General features: G+C 54.2%; 1 protein-coding gene across 1 annotated transcript in view; it reads left to right on the top strand.

Moving 5' to 3' along the window:
- Positions 1-16076, top strand: part of ADAM15 (ADAM metallopeptidase domain 15) — a gene marked incomplete at its 3' end in the record, with an annotated part of 55659 nt that overhangs the window by 4429 nt on the left and 35154 nt on the right. The window contains 1 exon segment of the mRNA XM_077463842.1: positions 8291-8391. Within this exon segment, the coding sequence (XP_077319968.1) occupies positions 8291-8391 (101 nt within the window).

Raw genomic sequence — 16076 nt, 5'->3', positions numbered from 1 at the left:
TGGTGACATCCGTTCTCCTCATGTCTTCTGTCCTGGTGACACCCGTTCCCCTCATGTTTTCTCTCCTGGTGACACCCGTTCTCTTCTTGTCTTCTGTCCTGGTGACACCCGTTCTCCTCATGTCTTCTGTCCTGGTGACACCCGTTCTCCTCATGTCTTCTGTCCTGGTGACACCCGTTCTCCTCATGTCTTCTGTCCTGGTGACACCCGTTCTCTTCTTGTCTTCTGTCCTGGTGACACCCGTTCTCCTCATGTCTTCTGTCCTGGTGACACCCGTTCCCCTCATGTCTTCTGTCCTGGTGACACCCGTTCTCCTCATGTCTTCTGTCCCGGTGACACCCGTTCTCCTCATGTCTTCTGTCCTGGTGACACCCGTTCTCCTCTTGTCTTCTGTCCTGGTGACACCCGTTCTCTTCTTGTCTTCTGTCCTGGTGACACCCGTTCCTCTCATGTCTTCTGTCCTGGTGACACCCGTTCTCCTCATGTCTTCTGTCCTGGTAACACCCGTTCTCCTCATGTCTTCTGTCCTGGTGACACCCGTTCCCCTCATGTCTTCTGTCCTGGTGACACCCGTTCTCCTCTAGTCTTCTGTCCTGGTGACACCCGTTCTCCTCATGTCTTCTGTCCTGGTGACACCCGTCCTCCTCATGTCTTCTGTCCTGGTGACACCCGTTCTCCTCATGTCTTCTGTCCTGGTGACACCCGTTCTCCTCATGTCTTCTGTCCTGGTGACACCCGTTCCCCTCATGTCTTCTGTCCCGGTGACACCCGTTCCCCTCATGTCTTCTGTCCTGGTGACACCCGTTCTCCTCTTGTCTTCTGTCCTGGTAACACCCGTTCTCCTCATGTCTTCTGTCCTGGTGACACCCGTTCTCCTCATGTCTTCTGTCCTGGTGACACCCGTTCTCCTCATGTTTTCTGTCCTGGTGACACCCGTTCTCTTCTTGTCTTCTGTCCTGGTGACACCCGTTCTCTTCTTGTCTTCTGTCCTGGTGACACCCGTTCTCCTCTTGTCTTCTGTCCTGGTGACACCCGTTCCCCTCATGTCTTCTGTCCTGGTGACACCCAATCTCCTCATGTTTTCTGTCCTGGTGACACCCGTTCCCCTCATGTCTTCTGTCCCGGTGACACCCGTTCCCCTCATGTTTTCTGTCCCGGTGACACCCGTTCTCCTCATGTCTTCTGTCCTGGTGACACCCGTTCTCCTCATGTCTTCTGTCCTGGTGACACCCGTTCCCCTCATGTCTTCTGTCCTGGTGACACCCGTTCTCCTCATGTCTCTGTCCTGGTGACACCCGTTCTCTTCTTGTCTTCTGTCCTGGTGACATCCGTTCTCCTCATGTCTTCTGTCCTGGTGATACCCGTTCCCCTCATGTTTTCTGTCCTGGTGACACCCGTTCTCTTCTTGTCTTCTGTCCTGGTGACACCCGTTCTCCTCATGTCTTCTGTCCTGGTGACACCCGTTCTCCTCATGTCTTCTGTCCTGGTGACACCCGTTCTCTTCTTGTCTTCTGTCCTGGTGACACCCGTTCTCCTCATGTCTTCTGTCCTGGTGACACCCGTTCTCCTCATGTCTTCTGTCCTGGTGACACCCGTTCCCCTCATGTCTTCTGTCCTGGTGACACCCGTTCTCCTCATGTCTTCTGTCCCGGTGACACCCGTTCTCCTCTTGTCTTCTGTCCTGGTGACACCCGTTCTCTTCTTGTCTTCTGTCCTGGTGACACCCGTTCCTCTCATGTCTTCTGTCCTGGTGACACCCGTTCCCCTCATGTTTTCTGTCCTGGTGACACCCGTTCTCCTCATGTCTTCTGTCCTGGTGACACCTGTTCTCCTCATGTCTTCTGTCCTGGTGTCACCCGTTCCCCTCATGTCTTCTGTCCTGGTGACACCCGTTCTCCTCATGTCTTCTGTCCTGGTGACACCCGTTCTCCTCATGTCTTCTGTCCTGGTGACACCCGTTCTCCTCATGTCTTCTGTCCTGGTGAAACCCGTTCTCTTCTTGTCTTCTGTCCTGGTGACACCCGTTCTCCTCATGTCTTCTGTCCTGGTGACACCCGTTCTCCTCATGTCTTCTGTCCTGGTGACACCCGTTCTCCTCATGTCTTCTGTCCTGGTGACACCCGTTCTCTTCTTGTCTTCTGTCCTGGTGACACCTGTTCTCCTCATGTCTTCTGTCCTGGTGACACCCGTTCTCCTCATGTCTTCTGTCCTGGTGACACCCGTTCCCCTCATGTCTTCTGTCCTGGTGACACCCGTTCTCCTCATGTCTTCTGTCCTGGTGACACCCGTTCCCCTCTTGTCTTCTGTCCTGGTGACACCCGTTCTCCTCATGTCTTCTGTCCTGGTGACACCCGTTCCCCTCATGTCTTCTGTCCTGGTGACACCCGTTCTCCTCTAGTCTTCTGTCCTGGTGACACCCGTTCTCCTCATGTCTTCTGTCCTGGTGACACCCGTTCTCCTCTTGTCTTCTGTCCTGGTGACACCCGTTCTCTTCTTGTCTTCTGTCCTGGTGACACCCGTTCTCCTCATGTCTTCTGTCCTGGTGACACCCGTTCCCCTCATGTTTTCTGTCCTGGTGACACCCGTTCCCCTCATGTTTTCTGTCCTGGTGACACCCGTTCCCCTCATGTTTTCTGTTCTGGTGACACCCGTTCTCCTCATGTCTTCTGTCCTGGTGACACCCGTTCTCCTCATGTCTTCTGTCCTGGTGACACCCGTTCCCCTCATGTCTTCTGTCCTGGTGACACCCGTTCTCTTCTTGTCTTCTGTCCTGGTGACACCCGTTCTCCTCATGTCTTCTGTCCTGGTGACACCTGTTCTCCTCATGTCTTCTGTCCTGGTGACACCCGTTCCTCTCATGTCTTCTGTCCTGGTGACACCCGTTCCCCTCATGTCTTCTGTCCTGGTGACACCCGTTCTCCTCATGTCTTCTGTCCTGGTGACACCCGTTCTCTTCTTGTCTTCTGTCCTGGTGACACCCGTTCTCCTCATGTCTTCTGTCCTGGTGACACCCGTTCTCCTCATGTCTTCTGTCCTGGTGACACCCGTTCTCCTCATGTCTTCTGTCCTGGTGACACCCGTTCTCCTCATGTCTTCTGTCGTGGTGACACCCGTTCTCCTCATGTCTCTGTCCTGGTGACACCCGTTCTCCTCATGTCTTCTGTCCTGGTGACACCCGTTCCCTTCTTGTCTTCTGTCCTGGTGACACCCGTTCCCTTCTTGTCTTCTGTCCTGGTGACACCCGTTCTCCTCTAGTCTTCTGTCCTGGTGACACCTGTTCTCCTCATGTCTTCTGTCCTGGTGACACCCGTTCCCCTCATGTCTTCTGTCCTGGTGACACCCGTTCTCCTCATGTCTTCTGTCCTGGTGACACCCGTTCTCCTCATGTCTTCTGTCCTGGTGACACCCGTTCTCCTCATGTCTTCTGTCCTGGTGACACCCGTTCTCCTCATGTCTTCTGTCCTGGTGACACCCGTTCTCCTCATGTCTTCGGTCCTGGTGACACCCGTTCTCTTCTTGTCTTCTGTCCTGGTGACACCCGTTCTCCTCATGTCTTCTGTCCTGGTGACACCCGTTCTCCTCATGTCTTCTGTCCTGGTGACACCCGTTCCCCTCATGTTTTCTGTCCTGGTGACACCCGTTCTCTTCTTGTCTTCTGTCCTGGTGACACCCGTTCTCTTCTTGTCTTCTGTCCTGGTGACAACCGTTCTCTTCTTGTCTTCTGTCCTGGTGACACCCGTTCCCCTCATGTCTTCTGTCCTGGTGACACCCGTTCCCCCTCATGTCTTCTGTCCTGGTGACACCCGTTCTCCTCATGTCTTCTGTCCTGGTGACACCCGTTCTCCTCATGTCTTCTGTCCTGGTGACACCCGTTCCCCTCATGTCTTCTGTCCTGGTGACACCCGTTCTCCTCATGTCTTCTGTCCTGGTGACACCCGTTCCCCTCATGTCTTCTGTCCTGGTAACACCCGTTCTCCTCATGTCTTCTGTCCTGGTGACACCCGTTCTCCTCTTGTCTTCTGTCCTGGTGACACCCGTTCCCCTCATGTCTTCTGTCCTGGTGACACCCGTTCTCCTCATGTCTTCTGTCCTGGTGACACCCGTTCTCCTCATGTCTTCTGTCCTGGTGACACCCGTTCTCCTCATGTCTTCTGTCCTGGTGACACCCGTTCTCCTCATGTCTTCTGTCCTGGTGACACCCGTTCTCCTCATGTCTTCTGTCCTGGTGACACCCGTTCTCCTCATGTCTTCTGTCCTGGTGACACCCGTTCCCCTCATGTCTTCTGTCCTGGTGACACCCGTTCCCCTCATGTCTTCTGTCCTGGTGACATCCGTTCTCCTCATGTCTTCTGTCCTGGTGACACCCGTTCTCCTCATGTCTTCTGTCCTGGTGACACCCGTTCTCCTCATGTCTTCTGCCCCGGTGACACCCGTTCTCCTCATGTCTTCTGTCCTGGTGACACCCGTTCTCCTCATGTCTTCTGTCCTGGTGACACCCGTTCTCCTCATGTCTTCTGTCCTGGTGACACCCGTTCTCCTCATGTCTTCTGTCCTGGTGACACCCGTTCTCCTCATGTCTTCTGTCCTGGTGACACCCGTTCCCCTCATGTCTTCTGTCCTGGTGACACCCGTTCCCCTCATGTCTTCTGTCCTGGTGACACCCGTTCCCCTCATGTCTTCTGTCCTGGTGACATCCGTTCTCCTCATGTCTTCTGTCCTGGTGACACCCGTTCTCCTCATGTCTTCTGTCCTGGTGACACCCGTTCTCCTCATGTCTTCTGCCCCGGTGACACCCGTTCTCCTCATGTCTTCTGTCCTGGTGACACCCGTTCTCCTCATGTCTTCTGTCCTGGTGACACCCGTTCTCCTCATGTCTTCTGTCCTGGTGACACCCGTTCTCCTCATGTCTTCTGTCCTGGTGACACCCGTTCTCCTCATGTCTTCTGTCCTGGTGACACCCGTTCCCCTCATGTCTTCTGTCCTGGTGACACCCGTTCCCCTCATGTCTTCTGTCCTGGTGACATCCGTTCTCCTCATGTCTTCTGTCCTGGTGACACCCGTTCTCCTCATGTCTTCTGTCCTGGTGACACCCGTTCCCCTCATGTCTTCTGTCCTGGTGACACCCGTTCCCCTCATGTCTTCTGTCCTGGTGACACCCGTTCTCCTCATGTCTTCTGTCCTGGTGACACCCGTTCCCCTCATGTCTTCTGTCCTGGTGACACCCGTTCTCCTCATGTCTTCTGTCCTGGTGACACCCGTTCCCCTCATGTCTTCTGTCCCGGTGACACCCGTTCTCCTCATGTCTTCTGTCCTGGTGACACCCGTTCTCCTCTTGTCTTCTGTCCTGGTGACATCCGTTCTCCTCATGTCTTCTGTCCTGGTGACACCCGTTCCCCTCATGTCTTCTGTCCTGGTGACACCCGTTCCCCTCATGTCTTCTGTCCTGGTGACACCCGTTCTCCTCATGTCTTCTGTCCTGGTGACACCCGTTCCCCTCATGTCTTCTGTCCTGGTGACACCCGTTCCCCTCATGTCTTCTGTCCTGGTGACATCCGTTCTCCTCATGTCTTCTGTCCTGGTGACACCCGTTCTCCTCATGTCTTCTGTCCTGGTGACACCCGTTCCCCTCATGTCTTCTGTCCTGGTGACACCCGTTCCCCTCATGTCTTCTGTCCTGGTGACACCCGTTCCCCTCATGTCTTCTGTCCTGGTGACACCCGTTCTCCTCATGTCTTCTGTCCTGGTGACACCTGTTCTCCTCATGTCTTCTGTCCTGGTGACACCCGTTCTCCTCATGTCTTCTGTCCTGGTGACACCCGTTCTCCTCATGTCTTCTGTCCTGGTGACACCCGTTCCCCTCATGTCTTCTGTCCTGGTGACACCCGTTCTCCTCATGTCTTCTGTCCTGGTGACACCTGTTCTCCTCATGTCTTCTGTCCTGGTGACACCCGTTCTCCTCATGTCTTCTGTCCTGGTGACACCCGTTCCCCTCATGTCTTCTGTCCTGGTGACATCCGTTCTCCTCATGTCTTCTGTCCTGGTGACACCCGTTCCCCTCATGTCTTCTGTCCTGGTGACACCCGTTCCCCTCATGTCTTCTGTCCTGGTGACACCCGTTCCCCTCATGTCTTCTGTCCCGGTGACACCCGTTCCCCTCATGTCTTCTGTCCTGGTGACACCCGTTCCCCTCATGTCTTCTGTCCTGGTGACACCCGTTCTCCTCATGTCTTCTGTCCTGGTGACACCCGTTCCCCTCATGTCTTCTGTCCCGGTGACACCCGTTCTCCTCATGTCTTCTGTCCTGGTGACACCCGTTCTCCTCTTGTCTTCTGTCCTGGTGACATCCGTTCTCCTCATGTCTTCTGTCCTGGTGACACCCGTTCCCCTCATGTCTTCTGTCCTGGTGACACCCGTTCCCCTCATGTCTTCTGTCCTGGTGACACCCGTTCTCCTCATGTCTTCTGTCCTGGTGACACCCGTTCCCCTCATGTCTTCTGTCCTGGTGACACCCGTTCTCCTCATGTCTTCTGTCCTGGTGACACCCGTTCTCCTCATGTCTTCTGTCCTGGTGACACCCGTTCCCCTCATGTCTTCTGTCCTGGTGACACCCGTTCTCCTCATGTCTTCTGTCCTGGTGACACCCGTTCCCCTCATGTCTTCTGTCCTGGTGACACCCGTTCTCCTCATGTCTTCTGTCCTGGTGACACCCGTTCCCCTCATGTCTTCTGTCCTGGTGACACCCGTTCCCCTCATGTCTTCTGTCCTGGTGACACCCGTTCTCCTCATGTCTTCTGTCCTGGTGACACCCGTTCTCCTCATGTCTTCTGTCCTGGTGACACCCGTTCCCCTCATGTCTTCTGTCCTGGTGACACCCGTTCTCCTCATGTCTTCTGTCCTGGTGACACCCGTTCCCCTCATGTCTTCTGTCCTGGTGACACCCGTTCTCCTCATGTCTTCTGTCCTGGTGACACCCGTTCCCCTCATGTCTTCTGTCCTGGTGACACCCGTTCTCCTCATGTCTTCTGTCCTGGTGACACCCGTTCCCCTCATGTCTTCTGTCCTGGTGACACCCGTTCCCCTCATGTCTTCTGTCCTGGTGACATCCGTTCTCCTCATGTCTTCTGTCCTGGTGACACCCGTTCTCCTCATGTCTTCTGTCCTGGTGACACCCGTTCCCCTCATGTCTTCTGTCCTGGTGACACCCGTTCCTCTCATGTCTTCTGTCCTGGTGACACCCGTTCCCCTCATGTCTTCTGTCCTGGTGACACCCGTTCCCCTCATGTCTTCTGTCCTGGTGACATCCGTTCTCCTCATGTCTTCTGTCCTGGTGACACCCGTTCTCCTCATGTCTTCTGTCCTGGTGACACCCGTTCCCCTCATGTCTTCTGTCCTGGTGACACCCGTTCCCCTCATGTCTTCTGTCCTGGTGACACCCGTTCTCCTCATGTCTTCTGTCCTGGTGACACCCGTTCTCCTCTAATCTTGGCGTCACCAGGACAGGTTCAGACTCATTCCACAGATATGGTCTGGATTTGCCTGTAATGACCCCTCTGTGGGATGGGGGGAGGGGGGGTTGGTGTTTCCGGGTGCTGAGCTACCCGCAGGTGACACCAGGGAGGTGTTGGTCACTCTTATCCCTGAAGGGGTTGGGCGGTGACACGAAGTCTGTAGAATTGCAGGAGGTGGGGAGCGTTGTCTTCCTCCATTGAGTTACAGTGTATCTGTTGGGTTGCACTATTTCTGTCTCCAGAGTTACCCTTTAATTCCTCCAGCCTGTCGTCCGATGTCCTGGATGTTCCTCCAACTCTGGGAAGGTTGGCAGAGTGCCGCTGTAGATGGGGGGAGGGGGGGTGGCTGTATTCCCGGAAATTTCCAAGGTTCATAGAGGGAGAAGTCACTGCACAGCTGGTCTTGGGTGGGGGCCCCTCCCGATCCTCCAGATGGGACACCCTGCCCCTCCCGATCCTCCAGATGGGACACCCCGCCCCTCCCGATCCTCCAGATGGGACACCCGCCCCTCCCGATCCTCCAGATGGGACACCTCGCCCCTCCCGATCCTCCAGATGGGACACCTCGCCCCTCCCGATTGTCTCTAACTTGAAGAATGTGATGTCAGGAATTCCCCCGCCGGGACCCCCCATCCCCTCCCAATGAGTGCCACCAATCACATCTCTCCATATTCCACCACATTGCAGAGGGAATATCCATTCATCCATCCATCCATCCATCCATCCATCCTCCAATCCATCCATCCATCCCTCTGATTGTGTGTCTTGTGTCCCCCATGCAGGTCTGGTGCTCCCCGTCTCGGATCAGACTCCGTATTGGGAGGTGTTCCCTCAGCTGAGTGTCGGTGAGGGGCGTGCAGTGACCCCCCAGGAAGTGGTCAGGGTGAGTACCCTCTCCTCAGTTCTCCACCTGTAAGCTGGGTTACCCCCGATCCTCCCCCCCCCCCCCCCCCCAGTCACTGGCCCAGAAACATTGTCAGTATATAGCCAGCTCAGACTGCATGGTAATTAGGAGGAGGGCTCCTTTATTAGAAGAGAGGTTTGGGGCGGAGGGCTCCTTTATTAGAAGAGAGGTTTGGGGCGGAGGACTCCTTTATTGTTTGGGGTGGAGGGCTCCTTTATTAGAAGAGAGGTTTGGGGCGGAGGGCTCCTTTTATTAGAAGGGAGGTTTGGGGCGGAGGACTCCTTTATTGTTTGGGGTGGAGGGCTCCTTTATTAGAAGAGAGGTTTGGGGCGGAGGGCTCCTTTATTAGAAGAGAGGTTTGGGGCGGAGGACTCCTTTATTGTTTGGGGTGGAGGGCTCCTTTATTAGAAGAGAGGATTGGGGCGGAGGGCTCCTTTTATTAGAAGGGAGGTTTGGGGCGGAGGGCTCCTTTATTAGAAGAGAGGTTTGGGGCGGAGGACTCCTTTATTGTTTGGGGTGGAGGGCTCCTTTATTAGAAGAGAGGATTGGGGCGGAGGGCTCCTTTTATTAGAAGAGAGGTTTGGGGCGGAGGGCTCTATTATGGTTTGGGGCGGAGGGCTCCTTTTTATTAGAAGAGAGGTGTGGGGCGGAGGGCTCCTTTTTATTAGAAGAGAGGTGTGGGGCGGAGGGCTCCTTTATTAGAAGAGAGGCGGAGGGCTCCTTTATGGTTTGGGGCGGAGGGCTCCTTTATTAGAAGAGAGGTTTGGGGCGGAGGGTTCCTTTATTAGAAGAGAGGTTTGGGGCGGAGGGCTCCTTTTATTAGAAGAGAAGCTTGGGGCAGAGGACTCCTTTTTGGTTTGGGGCGGAGGGCTCCTTTATTAGAAGAGAGGTGTGGGGCGGAGGGCTCCTTTATTAGAAGAGAGGTTTGGGGCGGAGGGCTCCTTTATTAGAAGAGAGGTTTGGGGCGGAGGGCTCCTTTTATTAGAAGAGAAGCTTGGGGCAGAGGAATCCTTTTTGGTTTGGGGCGGAGGGCTCCTTTATTAGAAGAGAGGTTTGGGGCGGAGGGCTCCTTTATTAGAAGAGAGGTTTGGGGCGGAGGGCTCCTTTATTAGTAGAGAGGTTTGGGGCGGAGGGCTCCTTTATTAGTAGAGAGGTTTGGGGCGGAGGGCTCCTTCTCCTTTTTATTAGAAGAGAGGTGTGGGGCGGAGGGCTCCTTTATTAGAAGAGAGGTGTGGGGCGGAGGGCTCCTTTTTATTAGAAGAGAGGTTTGGGGCGGAGGGCTCCTTTATTAGAAGAGAGGTTTGGGGCGGAGGGCTCCTTTATTAGAAGAGAGGTTTGGGGCGGAGGGCTCCTTTATTAGAAGAGAGGCGGAGGGCTCCTTTATTAGAAGAGAGGTTTGGGGCGGAGGGCTCCTTTATTAGAAGAGAGGTTTGGGGCGGAGGGCTCCTTTATTAGAAGAGAGGTGTGGGGCGGAGGGCTCCTTTTTATTAGAAGAGAGGTTTGGGGTGGAGGGCTCCTTTTTGGTTTGGGGCGGAGGGCTCCTTTATTAGAAGAGAGGTTTGGGGCGGAGGGCTCCTTTATTAGTAGAGAGGTGTGGGGCGGAGGGCTCCTTTATTAGTAGAGAGGTTTGGGGCGGAGGGCTCCTTTATTAGAAGAGAGGTGTGGGGCGGAGGGCTCCTTTTTATTAGAAGAGAGGTTTGGGGTGGAGGGCTCCTTTTTGGTTTGGGGCGGAGGGCTCCTTTATTAGAAGAGAGGTTTGGGGCGGAGGGCTCCTTTATTAGAAGAGAGGTTTGGGGCGGAGGGCTCCTTTATTAGTAGAGAGGTGTGGGGCGGAGGGCTCCTTTTTATTAGAAGAGAGGTTTGGGGTGGAGGGCTCCTTTTTATTAGAAGAGAGGTTTGGGGTGGAGGGCTCCTTTATTAGAAGAGAGGTGTGGGGCGGAGGGCTCCTTTTTATTAGAAGAGAGGTTTGGGGTGGAGGGCTCCTTTATTAGAAGAGAGGTGTGGGGCGGAGGGCTCCTTTATTAGAAGAGAGGTTTGGGGCGGAGGGCTCCTTTATTAGAAGAGAGGTTTGGGGCGGAGGGCTCCTTTATTAGAAGAGAGGCGGAGGGCTCCTTTATTAGAAGAGAGGTGTGGGGCGGAGGGCTCCTTTATTAGAAGAGAGGTGTGGGGCGGAGGGCTCCTTTTTATTAGAAGAGAGGTTTGGGGTGGAGGGCTCCTTTATTAGAAGAGAGGTGTGGGGCGGAGGGCTCTTTTATTAGAAGAGAGGTTTGGGGCGGAGGGCTCCTTTTATTAGAAGGGAGGTTTGGGGCGGAGGGCTCCTTTATTAGAAGAGAGGTTTGGGGCGGAGGGCTCCTTTATTAGAAGAGAGGTTTGGGGCGGAGGGCTCCTTTATTAGAAGAGAGGTGTGGGGTGGAGGGCTCCCTTATTAGAAGAGAGGCGGAGGGCTCCTTTATTAGAAGAGAGGTTTGGGGCGGAGGGCTCCTTTATTAGAAGAGAGGTTTGGGGCGGAGGGCTCCTTTTTATTAGAAGAGAGGTTTGGGGCGGAGGGCTCCTTTTTATTAGAAGAGAGGTTTGGGGCGGAGGGCTCCTTTTATTAGAAGAGAGGTTTGGGGCGGAGGGCTCCTTTTATTAGAAGGGAGGTTTGGGGCGGAGGGCTCCTTTATTAGAAGAGAGGTTTGGGGCGGAGGACTCCTTTATTAGAAGAGAGGTTTGGGGCGGAGGGCTCCTTTATTGTTTGGGGTGGAAGGCTCCTTTATTAGAAGAGAGGTGTGGGGTGGAGTGCTCCTTTATTAGAAGAGAGGTTTGGGGCGGAGGGCTCCTTTATTAGAAGAGAGGTTTGGGGCGGAGGACTCCTTTTATTGTTTGGGGTGGAGGGCTCCTTTATTAGAAGAGAGGCGGAGGGCTCCTTTATTAGAAGAGAGGTGTGGGGCGGAGGGCTCCTTTATTAGAAGAGAGGTGTGGGGCGGAGGGCTTCTTTATGGTTTGGGGTGGAGGGCTCCTTTATTAGAAGAGAGGTTTGGGGCGGAGGGCTCCTTTATTAGAAGAGAGGTTTGGGGCGGAGGGCTCCTTTATTAGAAGAGAGGTTTGGGGCGGAGGACTCCTTTTATTGTTTGGGGTGGAGGGCTCCTTTATTAGAAGAGAGGCGGAGGGCTCCTTTATTAGAAGAGAGGTGTGGGGCGGAGGGCTCCTTTATTAGAAGAGAGGTTTGGGGCGGAGGGCTCCTTTATTAGAAGAGAGGTGTGGGGCGGAGGGCTCCTTTATTAGAAGGGAGGTTTGGGGCGGAGGGCTCCTTTATTAGAAGAGAGGTGTGGGGCGGAGGGCTCCTTTATTAGAAGAGAGGTGTGGGGCGGAAGGGCTCCTTAATTAGAAGAGAGGTGTGGGGCGGAGGGCTCCTTTATTAGAAGAGAGGTTTGGGGCGGAGGGCTCCTTTATTAGAAGAGAGGTTTGGGGCGGAGGGCTCCTTTATTAGAAGAGAGGTGTGGGGCGGAGGGCTCCTTTATTAGAAGAGAGGTTTGGGGCGGAGGGCTCCTTTATTAGAAGAGAGGTGTGGGGCGGAGGACTCCTTTTATTGTTTGGGGTGGAGGGCTCCTTTATTAGAAGAGAGGCGGAGGGCTCCTTTATTAGAAGAGAGGTGTGGGGCGGAGGGCTCCTTTATTAGAAGAGAGGTGTGGGGCGGAGGGCTCCTTTATTAGAAGAGAGGTGTGGGGCGGAGGGCTCCTTTATTAGAAGAGAGGTTTGGGGCGGAGGGCTCCTTTATTAGAAGAGAGGTGTGGGGCGGAGGGCTCCTTTATTAGAAGAGAGGTGTGGGGCGGAGGGCTCCTTTATTAGAAGAGAGGTTTGGGGCGGAGGGCTCCTTTATTAGAAGAGAGGTGTGGGGCGGAGGGCTCCTTTATTAGAAGAGAGGTTTGGGGCGGAGGGCTCCTTTATTAGAAGAGAGGTTTGGGGCGGAGGGCTCCTTTATTAGAAGAGAGGCGGAGGGCTCCTTTATTAGAAGAGAGGTGTGGGGCGGAGGGCTCCTTTATTAGAAGAGAGGTGTGGGGCGGAGGGCTCCTTTATTAGAAGAGAGGTTTGGGGCGGAGGGCTCCTTTATTAGAAGAGAGGTTTGGGGCGGAGGACTCCTTTATTAGAAGAGAAGCTTGGGGCAGAGGACTCCTTTATGGTTTGGGGCGGAGGGCTTCTTTATGGTTTGGGGCGGAGGGCTCCTTTATTAGAGAAGGTTTGGGGTGGAGGGCTCATTTATTAGAAGAGAGATGTGGGGTGGAGGATTCCTTTATTAGAAGAGAGGTTTGGGGCGGAGGGCTCCTTTATTAGAAGAGAGGTTTGGGGCGGAGGGCTCCTTTATTTGAAGAGAGGTTTGGGGCGGAGGGCTCCTTTATTAGAAGAGAGGTTTGGGGGCGGAGGGCTCCTTTATTAGAAGAGAGGTTTGGGGCGGAGGGCTCCTTTATTAGAAGAGAGGTTTGGGGGCGGAGGGCTCCTTTATTAGAAGAGAGGTGTGGTGCGGAGGGCTCCTTTATTTGAAGAGAGGTTTGGGGCGGAGGGCTCCTTTATTAGAAGAGAGGTTTGGGGCGGAGGGCTCCTTTATTAGAAGAGAGGTTTGGGGTGGAGGGCTCCTTTATTAGAAGGGAGGTGTGGGGCGGAGGGCTCCTTTATTAGAAGAGCTCTGTGCAGTGTTTGCCTGTCGGGCGTGGCGCGATGAGAGTGGGCGGGGCCGGCACAGGTGCGGCAGGCAGGTGTCGGTTATTAACCCCGTCCTGTCCCGTCCTGCGATGACATCATCGCCTCGGCCTCCTCTGGAAGGAGTGAGACATTTCCTCACCAGGGAGGGTTCCTTCCTCCCCCGCCCGGGAACAATGAGGGGGAGGGGCACGCCCACCTCTCACTTCCCAATTCTTGTGTGTAAAGGAGAACACCGCAGCAGCCCCTCTATTGCCGCTGTACACCGTGACCCCGGCGGGTGGAGCTGAGTGTGGATTCTTGCACTCCGGGGGTGTCAGGACCCCCCCCTCCCCCCCCTCCAGTGATGAGGAGGGTGTGAAGAGTTTTCTCTGATTACAGATCCTGTTGGAGCGTCCGGAGGGGGGAGGGGAGGGGAGATTTATGTTTCCCATGCTGAGTCCCTTTCCTCACTATCTGACCCCCCCATCCTGAGAGCAGAGAGGAGACCAGGGCGGGACACGCAGATCGCACCCGCCTCAACCAGCTAGGGGGCAGCTCATTAGAGGGTCTGTGATTAGGGTCAGATTCGGACATTAAGGTCAGGATTAAAGTGTGATCAGGGTTAGGGTCAGAATTAAAGTGTGATCAGGGTTAGGGTCAGAATTAAAGTGTGATCAGGGTTAGGTCAGGATTAGGTGGGATCAGGGTTAGGTCAGGATTAGGGGGGATCAGGGTTAGGGTCAGGATTAGGTGGGATCAGGATTAGGGTCAGGATTAGGTGGGATCAGGGTTAGGTCAGGATTAGGTGGGATCAGGGTTAGGGTCAGGATTAGGTGGGATCAGGGTTAGGGTCAGGATTAGGTGGGATCAGGGTTAGGGTCAGGATTAGGTGGGATCAGGGTTAGGTCAGGATTAGGTGGGATCAGGGTTAGGGTCAGGATTAGGTGGGATCAGGGTTAGGGTCAGGATTAGGTGGGATCAGGGTTAGGTCAGGATTAGGTGGGATCAGGGTTAGGGTCAGAATTAGGAGGGATCAGGGTTAGGGTCAGGATTAGGTGGGATCAGGGTTAGGGTCAGGATTAGGTGGGATCAGGGTTAGGTCAGGATTAGGTGGGATCAGGGTTAGGGTCAGAATTAGGAGGGATCAGGGTTAGGGTCAGGATTAGGTGGGATCAGGGTTAGGTCAGGATTAGGTGGGATCAGGGTTAGGTCAGGATTAGGTGGTATCAGGGTTAGGTCAGGATTAGGTGGGATCAGGGTTAGGATTAGGGGGGATCAGGGTTAGGTCAGGATTAGGTGGGATCAGGGTTAGGTCAGGATTAGGTGGGATCAGGGTTAGGTCAGGATTAGGTGGGATCAGGGTTAGGTCAGGATTAGGTGGGATCAGGGTTAGGGTCAGGATTAGGTGGGATCAGGATTAGGGTCAGGATTAGGTGGGATCAGGGTTAGGTCAGGATTAGGTGGGATCAGGGTTAGGGTCAGGATTAGGTGGGATCAGGGTTAGGGTCAGGATTAGGTGGGATCAGGGTTAGGGTCAGGATTAGGTGGGATCAGGGTTAGGTCAGGATTAGGTGGGATCAGGGTTAGGGTCAGGATTAGGTGGGATCAGGGTTAGGGTCAGGATTAGGTGGGATCAGGGTTAGGGTCAGGATTAGGTGGGATCAGGGTTAGGTCAGGATTAGGTGGGATCAGGGTTAGGGTCAGAATTAGGAGGGATCAGGGTTAGGGTCAGGATTAGGTGGGATCAGGGTTAGGGTCAGGATTAGGTGGGATCAGGGTTAGGTCAGGATTAGGTGGGATCAGGGTTAGGGTCAGAATTAGGAGGGATCAGGGTTAGGGTCAGGATTAGGTGGGATCAGGGTTAGGTCAGGATTAGGTGGGATCAGGGTTAGGTCAGGATTAGGTGGGATCAGGGTTAGGTCAGGATTAGGTGGTATCAGGGTTAGGGTCAGGATTAGGTGGGATCAGGATTAGGTGGGATCAGGGTTAGGGTCAGGATTAGGTGGGATCAGGGTTAGGTCAGGATTAGGTGGGATCAGGGTTAGGGTCAGGATTAGGTGGGATCAGGGTTAGGGTCAGGATTAGGTGGGATCAGGGTTAGGGTCAGGATTAGGTGGGATCAGGGTTAGGTCAGGATTAGGTGGGATCAGGGTTAGGGTCAGGATTAGGTGGGATCAGGGTTAGGGTCAGGATTAGGTGGGATCAGGGTTAGGTCAGGATTAGGTGGGATCAGGGTTAGGGTCAGAATTAGGAGGGATCAGGGTTAGGGTCAGGATTAGGTGGGATCAGGGTTAGGGTCAGGATTAGGTGGGATCAGGGTTAGGTCAGGATTAGGTGGGATCAGGGTTAGGGTCAGAATTAGGAGGGATCAGGGTTAGGGTCAGGATTAGGTGGGATCAGGGTTAGGTCAGGATTAGGTGGGATCAGGGTTAGGTCAGGATTAGGTGGTATCAGGGTTAGGGTCAGGATTAGGTGGGATCAGGATTAGGTGGGATCAGGGTTAGGGTCAGGATTAGGTGGGATCAGGGTTAGGGTCAGGATTAGGTGGGATCAGGGTTAGGTCAGGATTAGGTGGTATCAGGGTTAGGGTCAGGATTAGGTGGGATCAGGATTAGGTGGGATCAGGGTTAGGGTCAGGATTAGGTGGGATCAGGGTTAGGGTCAGAATTAGGAGGGATCAGGGTTATGTCAGGATTAGGTGGGATCAGGGTTAGGGTCAGGATTAGGTGGGATCAGGGTTAGGATCAGAATTAAGGTAGGGTCAGGATTAGAATTAGGTGGGATTAGGGTCAGGATTAGAATTAGGTGGGATTAGGGTCAGGATTAGAATTAGGTGGGATTGGGGTCAGGATTAGGCGGGATCAGGGTTAGGGTCAGGATTAGGTGGGATCAGGGTTAGGGTCAGGATTAGGTGGGATCAGGGTTACGGTTGGGATTAGGTGGTATCAGGGTCAGGATTAGAATTAGGTGGGATTAGGGTCAGGATTAGGTGGGATCAGAGTTAGGGT

Source organism: Lithobates pipiens, unplaced genomic scaffold (assembly GCF_037356315.1).
Source record: "Lithobates pipiens isolate NorthernLeopardFrog02 unplaced genomic scaffold, aLitPip1_a1.2 Scaffold_30, whole genome shotgun sequence".
NCBI classification, from domain to species: Eukaryota; Metazoa; Chordata; class Amphibia; order Anura; family Ranidae; genus Lithobates; species Lithobates pipiens.
This window is presented reverse-complemented; position numbering and strand designations above follow the sequence as displayed.